Here is a 26043-nt window from a genome sequence, read left to right on the forward strand (position 1 = left end):
AGCAGCAAACCCCGCCAGGCTCGCACCCCACCCAGGCGCACGCGCGCCCAGACCCCGGGCCGCGCTCAGCAGCGTCCCCTTCCGGCGCGCGCGCTCAAGTGAACGCTCTCCTGGCGCGCAGCGGGGTTAGTGCGCGTGCGCGCAGGTGAGCGTCCCGCCCCCGCCCTGCCCCGCCCCCGGGCTTGGCCACCTGCCGGGGAAACTTGTGGATTGTTGCCCTCGGGTCGCTCTGGGGCGGGGACGCGGAACAGAGCCATGGAACAACCTACGTCGGGGAATCGCGAGTCCCGCGCCCGGCCGAGAGAGCGGGACCCAGACCGGCACCCCCGCTCGGACCGAGACCACCACCCCGAGAGACAGCGGGACAGAGCCGGGGACCGGCGCAGGGAGAGAAACGGGGGCGGACGGAGGGACGGGGACCGGGACAGGGGGAGGGACCGGGAACCCCGCCAGGACAGACACAGGGCCGGGGACCATCGTGGCGGTGAACAAAGAGTTTGGGAACAATCCCGCCAGAGTCGGTCGCGGGACGGACCCCGGCAGCCGACCTGGGACGCGGCCCCGCCCCCCTGGCCCGCGCCTTCGAAAACCCCGGAGCCACCGCCCCTGCGGAAGGAGGGCCTCGGACACCGAGGACCAGAAAGGTAAGGTGGGGCAGCGAGGGCCCTCTACCTCGCCCCGGAGGAAGCCTGGGTCTGAGGCCAGTCTGCGCGGTTCTGCTATCCCGGCTACTTGTCCTGGGAATCTGGTTTAAAGGAAGTGCCATTGTTCCCTTTTGAGCTCTTAAAGGTGACCTGGGAGGGAAGGAAGACCTTACAGTGCCCCCCCACACACACACACTCCTTGACCTGAACCTGATGAACAACGCAGAGACCTACCCCCCACCTCCCTCCACCCCCCTGCCCCCCACCCCCCCCCTTTAGCAGTGGAAGGACCGGGGACCAGGTAAAGAGGAAGAGAGGACTTCAGGACTAGAAAGGGAAGGGGTGGGAAGGAGATTGGGTGGGTCGGGTTAACCTGAGGCCCCTCGCTGACCCCCACTCACGTGGTCACAGGACTGCCCCTTGGGGCTTCAGACCCTTGTCCTGTGCTCCAAAACCAGCCCTCCCCAAAGTCCCGTTCCCTGGAGACCCGGGCCTAATAAAAGACCAATGAAAAGCTAATAGTTTAATGTGTAATCCCTTCCAGGGGTATATGCATTTCAAAACCAGACAGCTGGGAGAAGATACACTTTTAGCCAAAGAACTGAATGTACCTAAAACTCTGCAAAAAAGGGCAGAGATTTTTTTCCCCCTTTGTCAGTGAGGTCTTTCTGGTCAGCCTCATTCAAATCCCATGATTGTTTCAGACCCCACCCTCTTGAATGAACAAACTTTGCCATCACTACCTTGTAGAACAGAGTTCCCATAAGGCCTGTGGGGTGAAAGCATCATGACGTTCTGGAAGACTGTGAGCTGGGAGAGGGTAAGGATGGAAGGAAAGAGAGGTGGTGGTCCCAGACCCCACTCCCCCTCTAGGGAAGTGGTCTTTTTTCCATTGCACGTTCCATCCAACTCCACAAATATTACTGAATGCCTAGATTAGATGCCAGGCCAAGAAGGAGACAGGCAGGTACTGGAGTGATGACTGCCCTCGTCCCCAGGAGGAGTCCAGGCTCCTCTCTGCTATGGAACTTGGAGGCTTAAGCCTAGTCTCTCTTCTGGTTGTGTCCACACAGCGGGAAAGCTATTATCCTGAGTTTATGTTACATTATCTAGAACTAACTAGCCAAACTGTGACAAAGGGTGTGCCCAGTTACAGTCACAGGCACTGGCCACTGTCTCCCTGCCTAAAGCCACACTGCATTGCAACTGCCAGGCCTGGGAGAATCCAGAGCTTCATGTTTAGGTTTCCTTCTATACTGGTGTCCTGGTTCCCCTGTCCCCACCCCCGCCAAGCCCCAAAGCTAGTGAAGGGAATACTTTTGCTTCTTTTGCTCACAGTTGGTGGTTTAAAACCAAGAGCAATTTATTTCTGTCTCTCCTCCACATAACAAGCATGTCTGTAATGGATGGGAGGTAGGGCCAGGGACTACAGAGATCTACTCACGGTGTCCACAGGACACTGACAAGTAAACAGGCCAATTTGCAGCACTTGTGAAACATGCCACTCCAGCGGGGGGACAGACACAAAGAGAACAGAACTGGGGCCCTGATTGGGCTCTGGAATGTTTTCTGGAGGAGATAGCCTCAAAGCTGAGTTCTGGAGAAGGAGCAAGAGGCTGTCTCAAGCAGAGAAGTAGTTTCCACGGTGACCTGGAGGCATGGGAATGCGGGTCATCTTTTGGGGCGGGGAGAGGGGCAGTTCACTGTGGCTGGGTCTGTGAACATGAGGTTGTGAGTGGAGAGAGATGAGCACAGGCCCTCCCTTGCTGTGCTTAAAGTTTGGACTTTATGGATTTCAAACGCAAAAAATACATGGTGAGATCTATGTTCTAGAAGGATCCCTGGAGCCCAGCTAGTAGAATGCAGCCCCCACCATTCACCACTGAATCTTGGACAAAGCCCAGGATGTGCTGGATAAAGTGATAGGGAAGGGTGGGGGTGGGGGAGGAGAAGGAACAGAATATTCCAGGGCTGGCAGAGGAAGAGGGAGACATGTGAAGATGTCCAAAGTTGTCTGTACCACCCACAGCCTAGATAATGATTGTGGATTCAACTCTTTCCAAAGTAACAGGGGAAAGAAGAGAATGCCAGCCTGGGCATCAGTCTTGTGAATGCAAACTAGTTTTGAAGAGGGCCTGGTCCTCACTGAACTGAAAAGCTCCCCCAGGTGGCTCCCAGCTACCTGTTAGATACTCCCCCCAACACACACACACACCCTCCCCCGCGGGCCAAGCCTGCATGGGAGGTGGGGCTCAGAATTACTGAGATAAGTGACGTGCTTAATTAGCAGAACTGGGCCAAGTGTTTGGAGGCCTTGTATAGCCACTAAACCAGAAAATTCTCTGGAGTATGAAATCTGTGGCAGATTTTCTGTTCTGTGCATTCTTTAATGTCTGAGCCCAGCGTGAGGTGTCCAGAGTTCTAATGATGAACATGCTATTGAATTTGAAGCCTGCTAATGGCCACACATGTGTTTGATTATAGTGAGCCCACTTCAGGGAGATATCCGCTTTCGACCCCCAGGCCTGGACTTGAGGAAGTGGAATATTACCAGTCAGAGGCTGAAGGGCTCCTGGAATGCCACAAGTGCAGATACCTGTGCACCGGGAGAGGTGAGCCATTTTGAAGGCAGTTTGACCAATTACTTACCATTGCTGGTGGTTCTGGACGGGGTCCGAGATAATGGAGCAAAAATTCAAGCCGACTTCCCTTTTGGTTTCCTCGTATTTTCGTTTTCATACCTGCGTGAAGTTCACACTTTCTAAAGAAGGGTAGGAACATCTGAAAGGGGCGGCTAGGTTTCCCGTGTTTCTCCTCGGAAGGGCCTGGGTGTGGTGAGGCGGTCATGCCTGCAGTTTTCAGAGCCAGCTCTGAGTTGCCGGCTGTCAGAGGGGGACCCCTCTGGCAAGGCGGGCTGAGTTAAAGAGAGATCACCGGAGATGGCAGCCAGGTTGAGCTCATGCCACAGGACGGGAGATCCGATGCCCAAACCTGCCATCATGGCTTTTAAATATTGTTGACTGAGACCCACAGTAAGAAATACGTTTCACACTAAGAACAAGTTCACATGTGCGCGCATATGCACACACACGTCATGAAACAACACGCCATCACCTACGAAGGGCAGTAACTTCTATTTCACTGAAAACAAACAAAAACAAAAAACCACACTTATTAGAATCCACAGTATGAAGAACACTTAAATAATATCATGCATCAGCTCCACATGTGGTTTCCCAGAGTTCCCATCCTAGCACCAGGCCTGGCCTTGCCAACAATGAAGAAAATCTGGTTTGTCAGGGTGAAGAAAATCTTACCCTTATGGCTCACATGATTTGGTAAGAAATTTTCCTCGGCTACCTATGACTAAGAGGGAAAACTTCTTGGCCTAAGGGGGAGAAATCATGGAACTTATACCTGAAGATGTCTCTCTCTTTTTTTTTAATTAATTTATTTTTGGCTGCATTGGGTCTTCATTGCTGCGTGTGGGCTTTCTCTAGTTGCGGCGAGCGGGGGCTACTCTTCAGTGTGGTGCGCGGGCTTCTCATTGCGGTAGCTTCTCTTGTTGTGGAGCACAGGCTTTAGGTGTGCAGGCTTCAGTAGTTGTGGCACATAGGCTCAGTAGTTGTGGCTTGCAGGCCCTAGGGCATAGGCTCAGTAGTTGTGGCACACGGGCTTAGTTGCTCTGTGGCATGTGGGATCTTCCCGGACCAGGGCTTGAACCCATGTCCCCTGCATTGGCAGGGGGATTCTTAACCACTGTGCCACCAGGGAAGCCCCTGAAGATGTCTCTTAGAATGATTACAATGAGATACGTTATTACGGGATTATGTAGAACTTTCATTGAAGAGCTCTAGGCAATCCAGGTACAAGAATCCTCACTCTAGTTTACGTATGTTGGCACACCCCGTTGCTTTTAATTCTCTCAACAACTCCTGAGGCTCAGAGAGGTACAGTAAGTTATACAAAGTCACACAGCAGTTAAGTGGAAGAGCTGGAATTGAAAGTTGGAGCCTGACTCTAAGGCCTGAAGTGGTTTATGTGCTTGACCTTCTTTTCTTGATGATATAAATAATAGGAATAAGCCCGAGGCTCTTTAACAGGTTTCTCTCCAGAGGTATTCTTCTTCAGCGATTGATTTACCAAGAGGAGAGGGCAGAGCTTGAGGCCCCTGATTTAGCTTTGATTGCTTCTGGCTATTTGGTTGGGCCTAGATGTTGGGTTTCTGAGTCAAGATAGTGAAAGGATAGTTCAGCAGTCAGAAGCTAACAAATGAGGGCTTATAAAGATCTCTGGACACGCAGGGACCCATATAAATACACAATGCTGTGTTGTGTTGAGAGCAACTGCCATTAAACACTGGGAACTTGTCTCAAACAGGAAATTCACACCTGGGTAAAGGTCACCTGAAGATTTTCAGCCTCGTCTTAGAGTAGATCTTCTGTGATTTCTTTTCCTCATCAGTGAAATCATGTCCTCCTCCAGCAAACTGGCAAAAATGGGAGGCAGCTGTGGCTCTCTCTAACTTCCTAGGGAGACCCTGCAGTTTGGGCTGAGTCACCCTTAGGAAGTTCAGTGGAACACTGACAAAAATAGATAAGCCCCGAATTCACGGTTATGGGCAAGACTCCTCAGCTGCTAAAAACTTTAAAGGCTGAGGATAAAGATCAGATAAACAGCAAGTACAGACGTCACATGTGCATATCAGATCACTAGGAATCCTGTCATTTATAGGTTATGTTTTAGGTTTATTATCTGGAAGGACTGGTGAGGAATTACAAGTTCCCTGGGGAGGAGGTACATGGCCTGCTCCCCTCCTGGCTCCCTCCCATTTGCATTTGGAGCAGCTTCCCCTTTCCCTTTTGTCCTTTTCCTCTTCCTTGAGACCTTTGGTGCTCAAATCATGATGGAGAAGATTGTAAAAGGAGATCTAGGCCAGTGTAACAAGGAAATTGTGAAGAAGAAAAAAAAAAAGGGTGATGTTTGCATTCAACTTGATGCAAGGGCTTGATGTTTGCCTTACTTGCAAACCATCCTTAAAAATTTAATTTCCTTCTCTCTCCAAACGTGTAATCTCTATAGTCAGTGGTGCTGTCTCTCACTCAGAGCCTGGAGGTTTAGGTTTTGAGATGGCTTCTCACTGCCAGTGGCATTGACTTGTGACCACACTGAAAAGGTTCAGAGGGACAGTGGTGGGGGTTTTGCCCCCCAACTTGCATTCTCCCTCCCCCCTTTATATGCTTTTTTTTTTTTCGGTACGCGGGCGTCTCACTGTTGTGGCCTTTCCTGTTGTGGAGCACAGGCTCCGGACGCACAGGCTCAGCGGCCATGGCTCACGGGCCCAGCCGCTCCGCGGCATGTGGGATCCTCCCGGACCGGGGCATGAACCCGTGTCCCCTGCATCCGCAGGTGGACTCTCAACCACTGCGCCACCAGGGAAGCCCTATATGCTTATTTAATACCCTAACTCAGTGCTTACGGGACTGAGCCTATGTCAGCACGTACAACTCCCAGCTCAGAAGCACCCAGCTTTATATTATGCTGAGGAAAAAAAGCAACACACAGAAGAGTACGTTAACTGTATGATTCCATTTGCATGAAATTTGAGAAAGACAAACCTAGTTCCTAATGGCAGAGAGTAGATCAGTGGTGGCCTGAGGAGGAAGGTGAGAGGTTGACCACAAGGGGTGACTAGGGAACTTTCTGGGGGGATGAAAACAGTCTATATCTTGATTATGATTACATGGCATACACAGTTGTCAAAACTTACTAAGCTGTTTGCTTAATGCAAGTCATTTTGTTGTGTATAAGTTATATAACAGTAAAGCTGACTTTAAGGAAAGTAGCCAGCTTTGGTGGAAGATCTGGGGCTCTTTCATCGTCCAAGATAAAGCAGCCAAGGGTCCTGAAAAAATCCAGCCCTGGGAAAATATCACAGCCCAGATTTGCTCTTTAGGGAAACTAAAAGAAAACAAAATTAAACTTTAAAACATAGTTATTGAATTAAAGTCTAAGAACAGTAAAACCAATTATGTTTCTCTAATTCAGTAAGCCTTATAGTTTTGTTTTTTTTTTTGCGGTACGCAGGCCTCTCACTGTTGTGGTCTCTCCCGTTGCGGAGCACAGGCTCCGGACGCGCAGGCTCAGCGGCCATGGCTCACGGGCCCAGCCGCTCTGCGGCATGTGGGATCTTCCCGGACCGGGGCACGAACCCGTGTCCCCTGCATCGGCAGGTGGACTCTCAACCACTGCGCCACCAGGGAAGCCCAGCCTTATAGGTTTAATTAAGTTAACCTTTCTTATCCCTAATACGTGTGAACGAACCATGGTTAACATTCTGATGGATAACTTCCATGCTTTTTTTCTAACGTCATTATATTTTTTAAGCACTATGATATAAGCTCCTTCAAATTTGGAGAAATTTCCTCTTTCAAACTGAAGATGGCCACAAAACACATCTAAAGAGGAAATAACTACTTTTCAGTCTTCTTGGCAGGGAAGGGTTCGGGCAGAGAACGTGCTTGCCTTCCATAAAGGACCCCTTTCTTTCTGCTCACTGGCCTGATTTCTGCCCCCATCGTCCTGCAGCCCGCCTGGGGCAGGCTGCTTTGCTCTTTTGAGAGTTACCCTTGGGCTTCCCTGGTGGCGCAGTGGTTGAGAGTCCGCCTGCCGATGCAGGGGACACGGGTTCGTGCCCCGGTCTGGGAAGATCCCACATGCCGCAGAGCGGCTGGGCCCGTGAGCCATGGCCACTGAGCCTGCGCATCCAGAGCCTGTGCTCCGCAACGGGAGAGGCCACTACAGTGAGAGGCCCGTGTACCGCAAAAAAAAAAAAAAAAAAAGAGAGAGTTACCCTTTTCAGTCCAAAGTACCTCTGACATCATTTCTGGAGACCACAGTTCCCTGCTACCATCTAATGCTAATCATGCAGCTTTGGCTGCTCAGGCCTTCCAGGGGGCAGGACAAAGAGCTGGCTGTGGTGTGAGCTGCCACGGGGAAGATAAGCCTGAAGGTGGAAGTCTCCAAGCGCAAAGTAGCATCTCTCAAAATGGTAACACACCCTTCTTTTGCAGCCTGCTGCCAAATGCTGGAGGTTCTCCTGAACTTGCTGATCCTGGCCTGCAGCTCTGTGTCTTACAGTTCCACAGGGGGCTACACGGGCATCACCAGCCTGGGGGGCATTTACTACTACCAGTACGGAGGGGCTTACAGTGGTTTCGATGGTGCTGATGGGGAGAAAGCGCAGCAGCTGGACGTCCAGTTCTACCAGCTAAAGCTGCCCATGGTCACCGTGGCAATGGCCTGCAGCGGAGCCCTCATGGCCTTCTGCTGCCTCCTCATCGCCGTGGGCGTCCTGCGGGTCCCGTGGCATTGCCCCCTATGGCTGGTGATCGAAGGCTTGTTGGACGTGCTCATTGCCGGGGCTTACATCCCAGCCTTGTACTTCTACTTCCACTACCTCTCGGCTGCCTACGCCTCTCCCGTGTGTAAGGAGAGGGAGGCGCTGTATCAGAGGAAAGGATACAGTGGCTTCAGCTGCAGTTTCCACGGGGGAGACATAGGTGCTGGAATCTTTGCTGCCCTGGGCATTGGGGTCTTTGCCCTGGGGGCCGTGCTGGCCATCAGGGGTTACCGAAAGGTTAGGAAGCTGAAAGAGAAGCCTGCGGAAATGCTGGAGTTTTAGGCTTTTTAAAACGTTGCAAAAAACTTGAGGGATGGAAGTTACTATGAACCACTGTCTTTCGTGGAATATTTCGTTGTAGAACTTGCCAACCCTTGGAAAGTAACAGACCGATTTTAGTTTGCTGGGCCTAGCTCCAGGGTACATGGAGCAGCACTGCCTGATGTAATAAACCCTGGTTCTGGAGCCCTCTGTTGGTGAGGGACCAACCAAAATTACTTTAAAAAACAAAAACAAAACAACAACAAAAAACAACCAAAACTAGAGCCCGAGACCCACAAGGAAAAGGCATATGCTGCAGCAAAATGCACTTATTGAGTGAATAAAGGGAGATAGCCAAGTGAATTTGAAGAACCTCATCCTCAAAGTTCATGAAAAGCCACACAGACATAAAAAAACATTTCAGCCTGAAGTTCTCTAAACACAGCGGTCTTAAGCAGATTAGCCTCGAATTTTTTCCTCACTGAACTCTAGGCCCTTGACTTCTTTAATGCTCTGGATGGCAGGGGTTGGGGATGACTGGGAAACTGCCGCTGTAAGATATAAGCTGGAGGGAGACGTGGGCTGAGGAAAGAGGAATCAGATTAATTCACTGGGCTGCAAAGGAGGTATTCTAACAAGCCCCTTACAATGGGCTTGAAAGCTCAATAAGTGTTTTGTACCTCTTGTAAATGTACCATTGTACGACGAATTCAACCCGACATCTGGAATTCAGGATCCATCCAAAATTAAAGAAAGTAAAATCTTTCCCAGGATAAGTATGCTACTTTTGGCCAGACAACTTCATGGGTTCTTACTGCATGTTAAGTTAGGATTTATGGCCCATTATAATATATTCTTGGTACAAGTGAATATGTTCTTTGCTTTATGTGACTCCAATAAAAATCCAAAGAAAAATTTTAATTTGGAGGTGATGGTTCTCTTTACATTTATAATATTATTTTCTTGTCACATTTAAAAGGTGAGTTGGTTTTACAAAAGGAAATACATATAGTTGCTTGTATATGATTAGAAAACTTCTTGAAGAATATATAAGAATGTATTAACAGTATTTGCTTCTGGAGAGGAAATTAAAAAAAATTTTTTTCATTTTATGTAAGACTTGACTGCACGTCTTAGTCTTATTTTAGAAAAAAATGTTTTAATTTGATTTGCTTTCCTCAGTTTTTTCACATTTACAGTGAAAAGGCAGATAGTAGATGTTGAGTTAAGCAGAGTACTAAATGATCAGCCACACCCAAAAAGATGCTATTTTGCAATAAAAATCTCCTGTCTGTTTCAGTTTCCACTTCCCTCTACAGTTTATCCCTCTCCATAGGGATAAACTGCTAGCTCTAGTAGGCCACTCTTTTCTTTTCTCCTGATGTCTGTGAATCTTTCTGCACTAACAGCATGCTTGGAAATACTTGAACCTGTTCGATGTTTTCAGCAAAGCCAGGTCAGGCCTGGCTGCTGCTCTGATAATATCCAGTGGCCATATTTCTTCATCACTGGGCCCAGCAACAGACCATTATTCCTCTTGATTGTTGCAGTCAGTGGAATGGTTGACAACATCTATCAATAGATATATTACATTTCAGCCTGGCAGATATGTGCTGCGTGGATTATGCCGCTGCTGTTTTGGCAGAATCTTGTCCCAGAAGGAAACATTCAGGTTGCCCACATCTTGTAGTAGCACAGTATCCCTGCTTCCCTTCAGGGGGTGAGAGATTAACTGCATGCAGAAGGAAAACCAAGGCAGAGAAAGGTGTTGGGTGGGGGAGATAGCTACTCCCCGTGGATTAGAATGATGTCTGGGTCAATTAATTTGCGCTGCTTGTAGGGAGAGAGTAGCCAGTAGCTTATGGTGCCTGGGAGGAGAGTGGGCAGTTCTGGTCTGATGTTATTTTCAGATTTAAATTAGAGGAATGTAGCTTCTCAACTGTCAGAGCCCTTAACTGCTGCGTTCCACGGACCTCCTAGGAATTTGTGTGGGCCCAGCAGGAGATGGAATCAGCAAGCCCAGTAGCTGTTGCCTAAGTACATTAGACATACTGGTCTTTAGCTGCCCAGTTTATAAACGTTGTGGTACCCCCTTGTGTATTGCAGGGTTTTCCTGACTTCTGGGAAACCATGCTTTTCATAAATTTGTCCCTTTTCTTCTTTTTTTTTTTTATATATTGATTTATTTATTTTGGCTGCACCGGGTCTTAATTGTGGCATGTGGGATCTAGGTCCCCAACCAGGGATTGAATGCCAGGCCCCCTGCATTGGGAGCGTGGAGTTTTCCCCACTGGACACCAAGGAAGTCCCTGTCCCTTTTCTTCTTAAATCTCTTACTAATCCCCCCCACTTTTTTTGGGGGGGTGCATTGGGTCTTCATTGTTGCGCACGGGCTTTCTCTAGTTGTGGCGAGCGGGGGCTACTCTTCGTTTCAGTGCCCAGGCTTCTCATTGTGATGGCTACTCTTGTTGTGGAGCACAAGCTCTGTGCGCCCAGGCTTCATTAGTTGCAGCACATGGGCTCAGTATTTGTGGCATGCGGGCTCAATAGTTGTGGCATGCAGGCTCTAGAGCACAGGCTCAGTAGTTGTGGCTCACGGGCTTAGTTGCTCTGCGGCATGTGGGATCTTCCTGGACCAGGGGTCGAACCCGTGTCCCCTGCGTTGGCAGGTGGATTCTTGACCACTGCACCACCAGGGAAGTCCCCTCTCCTTCCATTTTATATATGTTACTGGGTAGCATAACCATCCACTTGTATAACATTTTATAATTTTCCAGGTATTTTCACATACTTGCTTTCATTTGGGCCTCATCCCAGCCCTGTGGGATAAGACAGGGAGGCATTACCTTCATTTGTCAGATGAAGTATCTGAGGCTTAGTGTCAGTGACTTGGGCACGGTCACAAGGCAGTAAAGAGCGGGGATGTGAGCCTGGCATTCCCACTCTAGGTTCATATGCTTTTCTCTTCATTCTCATCTCTGACCCCTGAGAGAACAACAGGAGACCTTCTCCCAGGAAGACGCCTAATGAGAGGCTGGGGCCCCTGTCAGTGACAAATGAAAGGTGACTTTGGACAAGTCGACATTCATCTCCATTCACCTGTTGGCTTCTGCTGCCTCGTGGCATTTGCGGGCTCCTTAAACTTGTAAGAACCCCCCCAAGTGAACAGGCCAAGTATCCAGCAGTAGGATCCTGGCTGAATAGACTGGTCCACCCACACAGCGGGCTTGGAGGCCACGTAACAGAGCATGTGGACACTGTAGGAGCTGATCTGAAAACATCTCCAGGAAGAGTAAAGCACAATGCAGAGCAGTGTGTGTGGTGTCCTCCCTGTGACACAAGCAGGGAAAGGGGGGATGAAATTCAGATTTGAGTGCTTTTACTTGCATAAACGAACGCTGGAAAGTTATATTAGAAAATAATGAAAGTGGTTGGGGGTAGAGAACAGGGTGGACAGGGACATGGGTGATTTTTCTCAGTTTATGCCCTTTTATGTCATTTTGATTTTTTTTAAACTTTAAAATTTGAAATAATTATAGATTCACAAAACATTGCTAATATAAAACAAAGATCCTGTGTATCCTTAACCCGGTTTTCCCCAGTGGTGACTACAGTACAAAATCACAACCAGGAAATTGACACTCTCCAGAGCTTAGTTAGATTTCACCAGTGTTACATGCACTCATGTCTGTGTGAGTGTAGGTCTGTGCGGTTTTATCACCTGTGTAGATTCGTGTGACCACTGCCGCCATCAGCTACAGAACTGTTCCATCATTGGAACATCCCTACGCTCCCCACTTACAGTCACACCCATCCCCCTCCCGCTCCCACAATCCCACTCCTCCCTGACAACCACTAATCTGTTCACATTTTGAGACTGTTATGTAAATGGAATCATACAGTATGTAACCTTTTGAGACTGGCTTTTTTCACTCATCATGAATCTCTTGAGATCCATCTGAGCTGTTCCGAGTATCAGCAGCTCATTCCTTTTCATTGCTGAGTAGAGTTTCCCCTGGGGATGGCTGTACCAGATTGTTGAACCATTCGCCCACTGGAGGGCATTAGGGTTTACTGTGACATCTGTGTACATGTTTTTGTGTAGACCGGAGTTTTCATTTCTTTAGGATGAATGCTCAGGGGTACAGTTGCAAGGTCACATGGTAAGTGTATGTATAGTTTTTAAAGTAATGGCCAAAAGTTTTTCCACAGTGGCATTTTGATTTTAAAACATGAGTATTAAAAAACAAACACCAAGGATGTTGAGTCTGACCTCACAGTCAGGTGGGATTTCTCTTGCCTGACCTAGAAAGCTTTCCTGGGTGAGTGACGTCAGTGTTAAATTCCCAATCTCTCTCCTCCTAGGTGTGATACAGATAGTGGAGGTGATATTGAATGGGATGGTTCTCATGTGTATCGTGGCCTCCTACTTTGTCCTTGCTGGATTCAGTGCCAGCTTTACCAGCGGCGGTGGCTTTGGGAACAACTATTACTCACCGTTTGAGGGCACTGAGCTGGAGCAGGTTCGGCAGCTGGACCAGCAGTACACGATCCTCCGGGCGCCCCTGATATACAGCGGCGTGGCTGTTTCTCTGGGGCTGGGTGTCCTCACCTTGGGTGTTTTACTCCAAGGAGCCAAGAGTCTAAACAAACTGCCGGGGAAGTGGCTCCTCTTGGAGGCCGCCTTCAGCCTCCTCGCGGCATTGGGCTACTGCGTAGGCATCGGCATTTACCTCTACGCGGCCTTGAGGATCAATGCCACAGACACCTGCAGGACAAGAGAGAGGGTCTATGCCCGCAGGGGTCTCACCTGGGTGAACTGCCAGCTGGCAGGCACTGACGGAGCAGCAGCCACCTTTGCTTGTCTTCTGGCGGTGATGTATGGCGCCAGCGTGGTGCTGGCCCTGCGGAGCTACCGAGAACAGAAGCACTACAAGAACAGCCGAGAACAGCAAGGCAATTGTAATGATGCACCAGAATACCTGTGGTCCGGGATACTCTGAGACCTACTACTGGAACCTAAAAGTCAGCCCAGCTCCCTTGTTCCTCTCAAAAACCACATTACACAAATGTGGTTTTCATGTACTTGATTTTATAAATGTTCCCTTTGGCACCAATGCAAAGCTAGATGATCATCCCATTTTTCTATCAATGTCTTTGTTGGCTGAGAGCTAGAAAAAAATACCTCCACCTTCGCTACGAAGAGCAACATTGGAAGTTGGCATATACGCTTACGGTTTGGCTGTCTTACCAAATGGTAAGGTAATAATCCTAGCTAAGTAGCCAGAGAAATTCTGAAAGATGAGAACAACACATCAGGGGTAGCAGGCCCAGTGTTACAGTGGAAATAGCTTGCCTGACCGAACTAAAGTCACTAAGAGAAACATGATTTGTTATAAAGCAAAAAATAAAATAAATAAAATAAATAAAATAAAAATAAAAAAAAAAGAAAAACATGACATTTCCCCCTGTATTTGATCCCAGGGGAATGATTATAAAGCATTTGTGTGATTAGATTCCAAATGAGTAATTACATTCTGGCTCTCTCCTGGAGGAAAACTCTCCTGCCCATTCGACAGTATACCATGACTGCATGGGTCCCAGAGGCTGGACCCCTGAAACCTGAAGACAGGTAGGTGCTTTTAGCATGCACGTTCCTCCTCGGGATTCCTGGGGTAGGGCTCAGATAAAATGGTTTTTGCCACCTTGCCAAGCTAGTTGCTTTCTTGTTTCAAGTCATTTGATTGGAATTCCCTTTCCTGAAATATTTTATAATTTCCTGACCTATGACGCCTCCAAATAGTGAGAAATAAAATTCATAAACTTCTTAAACGTGTTATTCAGCTGAATACAAAGATAAAGCAGTTGATTTTACTAGACTATACAGGCATTTTGGAGCCTTCTTTATTTCTGCATCCCTTCCAGCGCCCTACGGAGTAGGCCTTCAGAGGTCGATTGTAATCTCTCACAATTCTGAATTGTTTCCATATGTAACAGATCATTTACACTGAATCTCAAAAATAAAGTTCTTTCAGTAATTTTAACCTAAAGTTTTATAGCTGTTCTTATACTTTACAACTAGTCTCAGATATTCCGTTCATGTAAGATGCAACTAGGAATATACATGTTCTTATTATAAAGGGTAGTTTTTCTAGTTGTCATCTGTTTTTTATAACATTGTTTTATTTTCATATTATAAATGAGATTAAACTATTAATAAGTTCAAACCAAATTTTTAGTACATTTCTAAAAATAGCAATTTTGACAGAAATCTCAGACTGTCTATACAGTTAGTAAGAAATCAGCAAACGTAAGCCCGTTTCAATGTATGCCAAAGTGGCTATTAAAAAAATTCAGTCAATGTCATTTTCCTCTGATGTGTGTTGGCCGATTTTACCCCTGCATGTTTGCTGACTCTTTTCCCTGGAATATATTACCTTTCCTCTCTCCTCTTAAATCCTCCCTATTGCTAGCTCTTATAGAACCTATCCAAGGTGAAGGATCCAAACTAAACCTCAAACAGAAATGAGAAAATATCTAGATTCTACTTTTACAAAAAGTAAAGCTTGGAAGAAAACAACAACTAGAAGTCTACACTGCTAGCTTCAAATACAAACACCAGTGCCACAGAAAGCTGCTTCTGCTCCACCACCTTAGCCCGAGGCAGTGGCTGGAGTCCCACAGAGTTTTCACTGAGTGGTAAGACAAGTTGAACAGCAGCAAAAATCAAACAACCCATTTCCCACCTGAACCCCCCAAAAGACTTCCCAACACACACTATTCTCACCTAGGATTTATTCCCTGAAACATACCCTGAGTAGATCTTTGCCCGTGTCTGGGTCCGGGGCTTGGAAAAATGAGGACTTTGGCCACTGCGACCCCAGTGTGGTGCACTGGCCCAGCTCAGGTCCTCTCACATCAGTGTAGCGACATTCAAAATGCCTTAGCAAAACTTGCCTTAGTTACTACCACTTGGCAGGTTGGCAGGTCAAGATTTCTTACTCACATTTTACAGATGAAATGAAAGTTCAAGAAGGCTAAGTGGCTCACCCAATGGTTGACATTTCATTGAGTGCTCACCGTGCTGGGTCCAGTACGGAGCTAAAGAAGCATTTGTTGACATCATCTCATTTTAGCTCACAGCTGTTGAGAGAGAGACCATTATCTCCATTTAACAATCGAGAAAAAAACACCTGCCTTGGAGAGGTGAACTTGCCTAAAGTCAAATCTTTTTAAGTAGCGGAGGAACAACTCAGACCCAGTGAATCACACACGGGAAAGTGTCCTGAGTGACTAACGTGCTCTTGTGGTGTGGACGTACCAGGAAGACAGTATCACACGAAGGAGAGAACCACCCAGAGAGGTTCACTTCTGCCACCCTGCAGGCAGGTGTGTGTGTCATGGAACCGAGGTATGAAAGTAGACGGTGGCATTGAGCCTAGCACATTGGAGGTACTCGAGGAACAGTTGGTGGACCAAGTTTTCAAAATTTCATTCTGCTCAACGAGGAGGAAACCAGCAAAATGATTTCAACTGGGCCTTTATTTGGAGTGAGAGGTAGCTAATCTTGCTTGGAAGTCCAGAGATTATGGGAGACAACCAATGGGGAGAGGGGAGGGGAACAATTTAGAGACTTAGCGAGATTAGACGTACTCTGTGAGCCAAAACTCACCACTGTCTTAAACTCTAACACCAAAGCCATTAGGACAGAAAAGATGGCCAGATTACCCACTTAGTTCCTCTGTATCACTGGTAGTTCTGTGGTTTAAGAAGAGCTGTAGATTATTTACAAATTAAGTTCCCTCTAGTCAGCTAATGACCTGCATGGAAATAAGGACCATGCTTCCTGTCTTTGGGATTTCTTTGAACATATAAACCAAGTCAGAATATAATATTTCTTAATGTAAAAAATCTTTATTGCTATTTCAGCTTAAACGGTGATCAAAAATATTTATTCTTGCCTTAACTCACAGCTTCATAGAGTGTTATGGAACGTGGTTTCATTTGTTATCTTCCCCTACAATAAGAAAAAGCAGAAAAATCCTAAAGGTGCTTTTGGTTAAGAAACTAATTTCACATACAAGTTAGAGAAAATTACAGTTTCATGCTCAAATAAAGTACTTATAAAATAACAGGTACTCCATTTTAAAACAAAGCCATGAAAAAGATTCCATTTTATTTTATTTATTATTATTGTTATTGTTCTTATTATTATTTTTTTTTACAAACAATAGATTTGCTGTAACATGCTCTGGCTCATATTATTGAATTAAAAAATTTAACACATTTCAAAAATATCAAAAATACACTATAATGAGTCTTAGGACTACAATATGACAATGATTGCACAAAACCATAAGATATGAACTCACTGTCTGGAGGACATCTACTGGCAACAGTGAGAGAAAACCCTACAGCTTCTGGGAGAAGTGCGTGAAATTTCGAAGGAGCTTATGTGTGATTGAATGATCATCAAATGAGGGAAACAGAGCAGGATTTACTGTAGCTGCTTTTCTCAACCCAGGAAGTGCTTACCCAACTATGGGGCAAAAGTCACTAACTGGAGAGAAAGATTAACTTGCCATTGGGGGAGTCTGAAAGTCCCCACCCAGAGGGAAGTAAAAAGTGACACAAGACAGTTCTATAGTGATGCTGAGGACATCACTGAATGGCTTGGAGACTATTTAATAATTGGTACATTTATCAATAACAGCCAAGTGCTCCCTTATGGAGGTCTCTTCATGAGTAATTATTGAGTAGATAGAGAAGGTGAGCCTGTGGCTTCCAAGTACCTGCTTTTGCTGAAAGCCTACATGGAAAGAAGGGCATCGTTTGATATTCAGCAGATCAGCCAAACCTCACTGGCTCCATCTCCTAGAAAATAGCACCCAATGATTACCAAGCTGCTTGTGTTGGCTCTTCTATACACCAGGAAAATGAATTCATCAACTTATTGCACACACACACTCTACAGTAGTATAATAAAGCCCTCTCTTGTAATGAGGAGTGGTAAGTCAATGACTCCATGGCAGCACGGTAGATTTATGACATACTCGCGTTCAAATTTTCACATGGATTTTCAGTCCATTTGGATAAAAATAAAAATACCATGGCTGCCAAGACTTGTGCATTTTTCTTTCTTCCACGGGACTCCTGGACTGCTCCCATTAAACAGGAGTGTTCTTTCAGAAATCCTCTTAAACGTCTCTATTAAATGGGAGGTACGCACGAGGACCTGAGAATCATGCAGAGGCCGGGATCTCTCTCTGGGCTAGAGATCAACGAGCCTCTGCCCACCTGGGGCACACATCCTCTGGGTGAAGTCCTGGGAAGTAGATTACATTCACCTGGAGACGGATTACTGGCTTTCACCACCCGACAACCTAATCAGATCACACAATAACTGTAAATGACTTCATAGGTCAAAAGAGTTCTGTGTATTTTTGGTGATGGGCTATGGCCTTGTCATCCCGTTTTAACAAAGAGCGATTATAGAGGGAAATGAATCAAAGGAAGTTACAAAAAAAGAGTAGTCAGTTTTGGTGTAGCCTATATTAAAGGTTTTCATACAACCTAACATTTCCTGAACATAAATCTACCACATAAAAGAACATTTGGAACTTTAGGGTCCTGCTGACTAAAAAGTGAATACATTTACTTTTAGTAAAGTCATTTCATAACTGGGTTTTGTGGTGGTTCCAACTAGTAGGGTGGGAAACAAAGACAAGAAAAGGTTCACAGATAAAGGGTAATTTTTAAAAGACTATACTATTAAAGTGGTATATTCCCAAAATAATTTCCAACACTGTCATCTTGGGTTTTTTCCTTCATTTTCATTCCCCCCCCAATTTTTCTATTAAAAAATAAGGCAGCAACACACTACTGTCCCCATCATTCTTACAGCACCTGAACTTTGCATGAACCACTATGTTCCCCACTTCAAATCAAGACCTGAGTTCTAAAATTTTGCAGTAGCTAACCAGTAGTTTGACACAGAAAAGTTTGTGTTCCTGGTAATTTGGGGACTCAAATTCAGATCCTTGATGGGTTGAACACTAGACAGCCATTGGTATGGAACCCCCCCAAGAGTGCACCCCACTGACACACGCACATGGGTACAGGGCCTCTGAGAAGATGAGGATACATAACCATTTGTGGAGTGGTCATCTGGTTTTCTACCACTGCTTTAAGAAAACATCCCCCCGCCCCCCCCCAAAAAAAAAAAAGACAAATATATGTATAGATTAACCTTATCTTTAACATTTTGTTTCTCATGAAACAAAAATGGTTCCACTCTATTTTCTTTTTAATTGTGAAAGTATTTAAAAATTCAAAGCACAGTCCCCACTGGGTAACATTAAGCAATGTCAAAACTTCGCAGGAATAAAGAGGAATTAATTTTCCTAAGTAAATCTTCTAAAAGAAAAGGCAACAGAACAGAATTATGGAAGGAACTGCATTTTGCAAGGGTTACATGGAATGTGCAAAAAAAATCAGTAAACCAGGTTTTTTCTGTAAGCTTAGGATTTTCTCAATTAACTCTTTCGGAAATTGAGCCCAGTACTGTGAAACCATGTGAGATGGATAAGCATTTTCAGAAGAAGACTCTGTTAAACATTAAGAGGTGAACCCTCAACTCACTCCTGATGTTTTAGAAAACCACCTGTCTGCTCTAGAGTAAGAGAAGGAACCTGCCTAACCTGGAAGCTCCATCCATCCATCTGTGCTCGTTAGGCCTCAGTCTGTTCAGAGTCATCTATAACTCAAGGTTACTTGGATGTAACCTTACAGCAGCAGCCTTGGACCTACGTGCTAGGAGGCTGACCGCCACCTCCGTCACATGTTATGGAAAGAGGCCAATCCCCAAATGCGTCTCTTGTGACCTGCTGGGAGATTCCTAGCAGGTGTCACATTTGTCAAGGAGTTATTCTCTTTTTGTGATTTTGGGGGGAAGTAGTCTTAGTCCTCACTCCTTCCGCATCTTCATCCCCAAAAGAAGGCCCTACTCCCCTGTTTCTCAGGAACTTTCACAGTCTGACATCCAACAGTTAAATCAATTTCCCAGGGCCCTTCCTAGTACCCTCACAGCCAGCTCCAGCACCCGACGATCATCCTGCCTGTGGACAAAGGCGCTGGGCTGCCTCTAAGAAGACTGGCTCGAGTGCAGATTCAAAAATAAAAAGTTCACAGTCAATGAAAAGTGCTCTCACTACATCACATACATAAATTATGTTTGATTGGTTCTACACTTCCGATAAACATCATTTTGATAGGCTGTATTCTCGTAGAGAAGAAGGAAAAGCCATGAGACTAGTCACGTTGCATCCCGTCAGGTTGAGATATAAGGTGATTTCTCTGTCACAGATATCCAACAGCAGCAGTCGGTAAAGGGAATCAATCTTCAGTTATTTCCTCCACAGACACAGCCCCTTTCCTGCCCAGGCAGGCAAATTCTCAGAATTATCCTAGGAGAGAAAGGGTTAATGGCAGGTGGTAGCACTGGTACAGGGCAATGCCTGCCTGCTCCCCAGTAGCCCTGGGGATCCCAGTGCAGGTTAAATGTGGAACTGAACACTGATGGTGTTTACTAGCTTATCCAGAGCAAGACCCTGACAGCTCTCACCATTTCTGGCTCCGAGTTCTACCCCCCTCTCGTCTGTGGTTTAGAAATGCAGAGGCAGAGTGCCCCTGGCAGGGTGCCCTACCCCACACCTCACAGCCTCCCCAGTGCCGTGGACCCCGGGGGAGTACTACAGCGCCGTGTCAAACTCCTCTGCGAGCTCGGTCCGACCCTCTTCGCTGGAATCAGGCTCAGGCCTGCTTTCCTGGTGGTGTTTCATTTGTTCCTTCACTTCTTCTTCGAGGTCACGAGGTACAACAAACTGGTCCTCTGGCTCCAGCTGAGCGGGGGCAGCAAAATAGCCAGTTTTCTTCCTGGGTGCTTCTGTGGCCACTTCGATGAGGTTCAGGCTATCTTCCAGGGGCACAATCGAGCCATTGGAGAGTTTCTTTCCGTAGAGACAGGAAGTGGAGGGAGACTTCTGTAACTCCATCTTGTCCTTGCTCAGTGGCAGAAGGATGCCACTATTCACACTGTTCTGTCTTCGGATCCCAAAAACTAACCCTCTAGCGCGTTCCTCGAGGCACGGGGTAGGGGAATTCTCCCTAAGAGTGGGAGAGTTCTCAGGCTGCCTCCCCCTACAGCAGTGGATATCTACTTCTACTTCCACCTTGCTGCCATTTGTCATGACCCCTTCAACGGGCTGGTCGTCATCACTGTCCAGGCCGTTGTCAGACTGGTTACCGGAGAAAGTCGCACAAGAAGGCTGGCGCTGGAACACCCCTGATGTGGGCGTTGGGTGGAGGCTGCAGCGCCTCTCTGGCCTTGAAGGCAAGCCAGCATCCAGGCCAACAGTGTTATGTTCGTCAGAAGCAGTGGATCCCACCTCACTGCTCACCTCTGAAGTGGACATCTCGCTGCTGAACTCAGAGGCAATACCACTACTGGAGGAAGGAGTGGTTGGCTTGGGCGGGTCCTTGATGACGGCGGTTGAAGCAAATCCCACAGGACCTGGGAGGGTGAGCCCGTTCATTTCACAAGTGCAGCCTTCCTCGCCAACGTTCAAATAAACCACCATCGCACCCACGTTGTCCTGACAACCATAGCTCTGCGCTAATGTGCACAGCTTCTTGGCAGCCGCTAATGGGTCTTGTACATGGCATACTGCGTTGACTGCTTCTGTGTATGACAAGTGTTCCCACAATGCTTTGTTTCCCAGAATCAGCAACTCATCCTGAATGGTAAGTGGAGTGGAAGATATGTGGGGCTTGGGGAGGATCCAAGGGTAGAGGTATGTACAGCCCAGCAGCCGGGTACAGCAGGTTACCCCATTCACTTTGTTGTCCTAGAGACAAGCAGAATGCAAACTCTGAGAAACAAGCAACAATGACACAGAGTTTTATATCTCTCTAGATCACAATGCTTAGGGCTCTACAACAAAACAGAATTGACATGTTATGTGGTTTTTCCTAGGACCTGTGTAATTTTAAGTGGACTTACGAAAAATAAATGTATAGAATTCTAAAAGGACAAGGGCCCACATCATAAAAAGGTGAGAAACCTAGCAGGAGTGACCTAATGCAAGAGGGCCCACATCACCAAGGGGAAGAGGAACCCAGCAGGATCCACCTCACACCAGAGGGCCCACATCACCAAGGGGAAGGGAACCAGGCAGGAACCACCTCATACCAGAGGGCCCACATCACCAAGAGGATGGGAACAAGGCAAGAGTGACCTCACACCATAGGGCCCAGATCACCAAGGGGTTGAGGAACCCAGCAGATTCCACCTCACACCAGAGGGTGCACATCACCAAGGGCATGGGAAGCAGACAGGAGTGACCTCACACAAGAGGGCCCACATCATATAAACCTGAGGAACCCAGCAGTTGTGACCTCACACCAGAGGGCCCACATCACCAAGGGCATGGGAAGCAGACAGGAGTGACCTCACACAAGAGGGCCCACATCATATAAACCTGAGGAACCCAGCAGTTGTGACCTCACACCAGAGGGCCCACATCACCAAGGGGATGGGAACCCAGCAGGATCTACCTCACACCAGAGGGCCCACATCACCATGGGAACTGGAACCAGGCAGGAGTGACCTCATACCAGAGGGCCCACATCATAAAAAGGTGAGAAACCAAGCAGGAGTGACCTCACACCAGTGGACCCACATCACCAAGAGGAAGAGGCACCCAGCAGGATCCACCTCACGGCAGAAGGCCCACATCACAAAGGGATGGGAACCAGGCAGAAGTGACCTCACACCAGAAGGCCTACAACACCAAGGGGATGGGAACCCAGCAGGATCCACCTCACACCAGAGGGCCCACATCACCATGGGAACTGGAACCAGGCAGGAGTGACCTCACACCAGAGGGCCCACATCATATAAACCTGAGGAACCCAGCAGTTGTGATCTCACACCAGAGGGCCCACATCACCAAGGGGATGAGGCACCCAGCAGGATCTACCTCACACCAGAGGGCCCACATCACTAAGGGGATGGGAACCAGGCATGAGTGACCTCACACCAGAGGGTCCACATCATATAAACCTGAGGAACCCAGCAGTTGTGACCTCACACCAGAGGGCCCACATCACCAAGGGGATGAGGCACCCAGCAGGATCCACCTCACACCAGAGGGCCCACATCATCAAGGGGATGGGAACCCAGCAGGATCCACCTCACACCGGAGGGCCCACATCACAAAGGGTATGGGAACCAGGCAGGAGCTACCTCACAGCAGAAGGCCCACATCATAAAAATGTGAGGAAGCCAGCAGGTGTGAATATCAAATGGGTATTATTCTGCAAATAGTTCAGAGGACTGAGTTAAAACCAATTAAAATTAAGTGGCTAAAAGGCACCTCCGTCTCAAGAGATATTTGCTCTAACATGAAGTATAGGCCTCAGCATGTTCTTAAATGGAGAAACATCTGTTAGAAAAACAATAAGCAAAACTATCAATTCCCCATCACTAGTATTCTTGGAGGGGCCAAAACTCAGATGGGTCACTAAATATGACTTCTCATTTAAAGGCAGAGTTGGGACTGAAGATACTAAATGGCTAAGAGAATTTTTATAGCTAAAGCACCGACTAATGCCTAAAGTCTGAAATCTGTGGCATAATTTACCTACTCTGTAATGGTTGTACCGAGAACGATGTAATTCTAAACTCAGAGGAAAAGGAAGAACCCTGGTTGCAGGCTGGGAATGTTTATCTGCCAGACGCTTCATATTGATTTCTTCTCAAGATAAAACCAAACTGCTAAAGCCCTCAATATACTAATTTCATAGTTGCAGTCATGCTTTGGGTGAAAATCCTGCCTCATTTATCAGAATTTGTCACAAACTCTCGAAATTTATAATCTTATTTTCCTCACCTGTAAAATGAAAATAAAAGCACTTCTTTCATGGGGGTTATTGTGAAGCTTAAACAAAACAGGGAAAGTACAATGCTTAGCAAATAACAAGAAAACAATAAATGTCTGTAGTTATAAAAATGTTTCCTACTTGTCCAGGACTCCCTAAGAAAAATCTGAACGTTATCTAAATTCTGTAATAGACTAATCAAGCAAAAAGTTATCTTTTATCTTTCATTTGTTTTGACTGAAAGACTCTCCTAAGACCAAATTTCCAGAATCTCCATAGCATCAACCACATTATAATGATACTTTTTTTGGTTTTGTGCTTCCTTGGATGGAATCTTTTATAGTCCTTATGACAGAATTCTGACAGAACAGACAGCCTAGAAGTGGGCCCACACATATAGTCGACTGATCTTTGACAAAGGAGCCAAGGCAATTCAGTGAAGAAAGGACAGTCTATTTCAAAACACGGTGCTGTGTCAACTGGACATTCACATGCCAAAAAAGAAAAAAAACCTAGACACGGAGCAGCTTACACCTTTCACAAAAATTAATTCAAAATAAAACACAGACCTAAATGTAAAAGATGAAACTTCTAGAAGATAACACAGAAGAAAATCTAAGTGACTTTGGGTTTGGCAATGAGTTTTTAGATACAACACCAAAAGCATGACCCATGAAAGAAGAGAATTGGTAAGCGGGACTTCATTAAACTAGAAACTTCTGCTCTGCAAAAGACACTGTTAAAAGAATGAAAGACAAGCCACAGACCGGGAGAAAATATTTGCAAAACATTTCAGATAAGGACTTGTATCCAAAATACACAAAGAACTCAACAATAAAGAAACAAACAATCCAATGAAAAATGGGCAAAAGATCTGAACAAAATTCTGCTTTGCAGTAAACAATGTTCACATGTAATTGCTAAAGTCTTTTTGAAAGCAAAAACGTTATGCTAGCTTCTGAAAAGGGAGAAAAGTTATAGAGATACTGATGCTTCCTTATTAAAAAAAACAATACCAGAGTATACTAAGCCATATACAATATAAAAAGGAAAAATACTGTGAAACTTTTCATTTCAGAACAGGGATGTCAAACTATAAAACGTTTTTTCTTCTGTTTGGAATAACCAGATGAAAATTAACCAAGGAGGACATTTACATTTATTTTACATGCTATATATGTCTCAAGGACCACAAATTAGTATTTTTCATTTCTAATTAATTTGCTTTTTCTTTCTGCTAGTCATTAGCTGCTCATTAGATTTTCTTTTATTACTATTTTCAGGATTGGATACAATTTACAGGGCTTGATAGGAAGAAAATGGACCTTCACTGTTCCATGCAGAACAGCATTCATTAGATTCGGGGAGCGGAAGTGACCAGTGGAGAGCAAGATTCACCTCTGTTATGATGGCTTTTTGGTCCTTCACCCTCTGAGCCTCCTCTGGGTCCTGTTCCAGGCTGAAGACTTTAGACAGGGGCACTGGCTTCCCATTTCGGCACAGGACTGCTTGGCACATGCCAACGTTGGCCACGGTCAAGCTAAAGCTACTTGTTGGATCGGCAGTGTCGGGGTGGATATAACAAAGGAGAGCAGAAGAGCCCAGCTTCTGGCCAGCCATTCCTAGTTTCCTGTTGAGAAAGAAAAGAAAATGAAAACATGGCAGCTAGTTTTAGAAGAAAGCAGCGGTCCTTCATGTCCATGACTCCCTCGTTTTTTTGCCGTGTGACTGAAGCCGCTTCACCCTCCTCCGTCTGAAGGCAGTCTCTTGATGTGGGTGATGATGGTGAAGACAGCCTTGCCTTGTACTCTTAGCTGAGAAATTTTACCAGAAGGGTCCGGGTAGAGGAGACAAGGTGTGGCTTTCTCTGTTGCTTCTGCTTGCCTGATCATAGACTACAATGACCTAATTCGGTGGCTTCCAACGGTAGCAAATCAGAAACACCTGAAGGGCTTGTTAAAGACAACTCTGGGCCCACCCCGACAGTTTCTGATTCAGTGGGTAAGGGGCTGGCCCAATAATCTACATTCCAATAAGTTTCCGGTGATGCTGAGGCTGCTAGTCCTAGAACAACACTTTGTGAACCACTTACTTGGGCTGCAAGTTCCCTGAAGGAAGGCCCATAATTTTCCTTGTATCTCTCCCATATACACGGCATCCATCCCCCTCAGCGATTGGTACACAATGCTAAGTACAGAGCAGATGCTATCAGAAAGATCTGGTTTCAAATTCCAGCTCTGCCATTTATGGGCTATAGAGCCTCAGCAAGTTGATGCTCCGAGAAATTTTTCTGACTAAAATACCCACCTCCACGGATTGTTTTGAAAATTAAAGATACAGTATGAAAAATGCTTGGTACAGTGCCCAGCTCTTGGGAAGTGCTTCATAAACTGAGTTTCCTTTCCCACACCCTTTGTTTTGCCAAGTCCCTAGGCTCAATTCTATTACTGAAAAATACTCCTTTCCCAACATCTTTGTGTCATAATGACAGATAAAACCACCTCGGGCTCCAGGTTGTTCCGTTTCAACCTTGATTATACAAAGGTACACCCTCTCAGTTGTATGTACCCTTTATGCAGCCCACCTGATGTGCAAGATGCTCTATTAGCCACGTAGAGATTTTCAACCATTGGTTTATAGGGTTTTTGCCCTTAAGTGGCTTAGACTTTAGTGAGGAGATTACTTGGTAAATCCCCAATAATAAGTATTTTGAACACAAGAATCTGATGAGTGCTTAACCTTTTGTAGGTCACTGATGCTTTGGAGAATCTTATAAAGGATTACCACCTTCCTTCC

At 46.3% G+C, this 26043-nt stretch overlaps 2 protein-coding genes across 5 annotated transcripts in view; one reads left to right on the forward strand and one right to left on the reverse strand.

The window, feature by feature from the left end:
* Positions 1-213: 213 nt before the first annotated feature.
* Positions 214-14312, forward strand: MARVELD3 (MARVEL domain containing 3). Of its 2 annotated transcripts, none has more exons than XM_082608266.1 (3): positions 214-644; positions 3129-3256; positions 12673-14312. In XM_082608266.1, exons 1-3 carry the CDS (start codon positions 256-258, stop codon positions 13308-13310), a joined length of 1155 nt encoding a protein of 384 aa, XP_082464392.1. In that variant the 5' UTR covers positions 214-255; the 3' UTR covers positions 13311-14312. The 2 variants fall into 2 exon arrangements, with proteins under 2 accessions (XP_082464392.1, XP_082464393.1); XM_082608267.1 differs by lacking the exon at positions 12673-14312 and adding an exon at positions 7718-9168.
* A 1834-nt stretch (positions 14313-16146) lies between these two features.
* Positions 16147-26043, reverse strand: part of PHLPP2 (PH domain and leucine rich repeat protein phosphatase 2) — a 74143-nt gene continuing 64246 nt past the window's right edge. For all 3 annotated transcript variants that reach the window (XM_082608264.1, XM_082608263.1, XM_082608265.1), the window contains 2 exons: positions 24646-24877; positions 16147-21212 (listed from right to left, as the gene is read on the reverse strand). In XM_082608264.1, coding sequence (XP_082464390.1) covers positions 20058-21212; positions 24646-24877 — 1387 coding nt within the window. In that variant the 3' untranslated portion in view covers positions 16147-20057. The remainder of the gene's footprint in view (positions 21213-24645; positions 24878-26043) is intronic.

The sequence above is a fragment of the Mesoplodon mirus genome, assembly GCF_964341445.2.
Source record: "Mesoplodon mirus genome assembly, chromosome: 19".
Lineage (NCBI taxonomy): Eukaryota > Metazoa > Chordata > Mammalia > Artiodactyla > Ziphiidae > Mesoplodon > Mesoplodon mirus.

Excerpts from the sequence above, each read along its gene's own strand:
- MARVELD3 (XM_082608266.1), top strand. The coding sequence starts at position 256 with ATGGAACAACCTACGTCGGGGAATCGCGAGTCCCGCGCCCGGCCGAGA. Across the intron at positions 645-3,128 it reads GGACACCGAGGACCAGAAAG|TGAGCCCACTTCAGGGAGAT; the intron begins GTAAGGTGGGGC and ends GTTTGATTATAG. Across the intron at positions 3,257-12,672 it reads ATACCTGTGCACCGGGAGAG|GTGTGATACAGATAGTGGAG; the intron begins GTGAGCCATTTT and ends CTCTCCTCCTAG.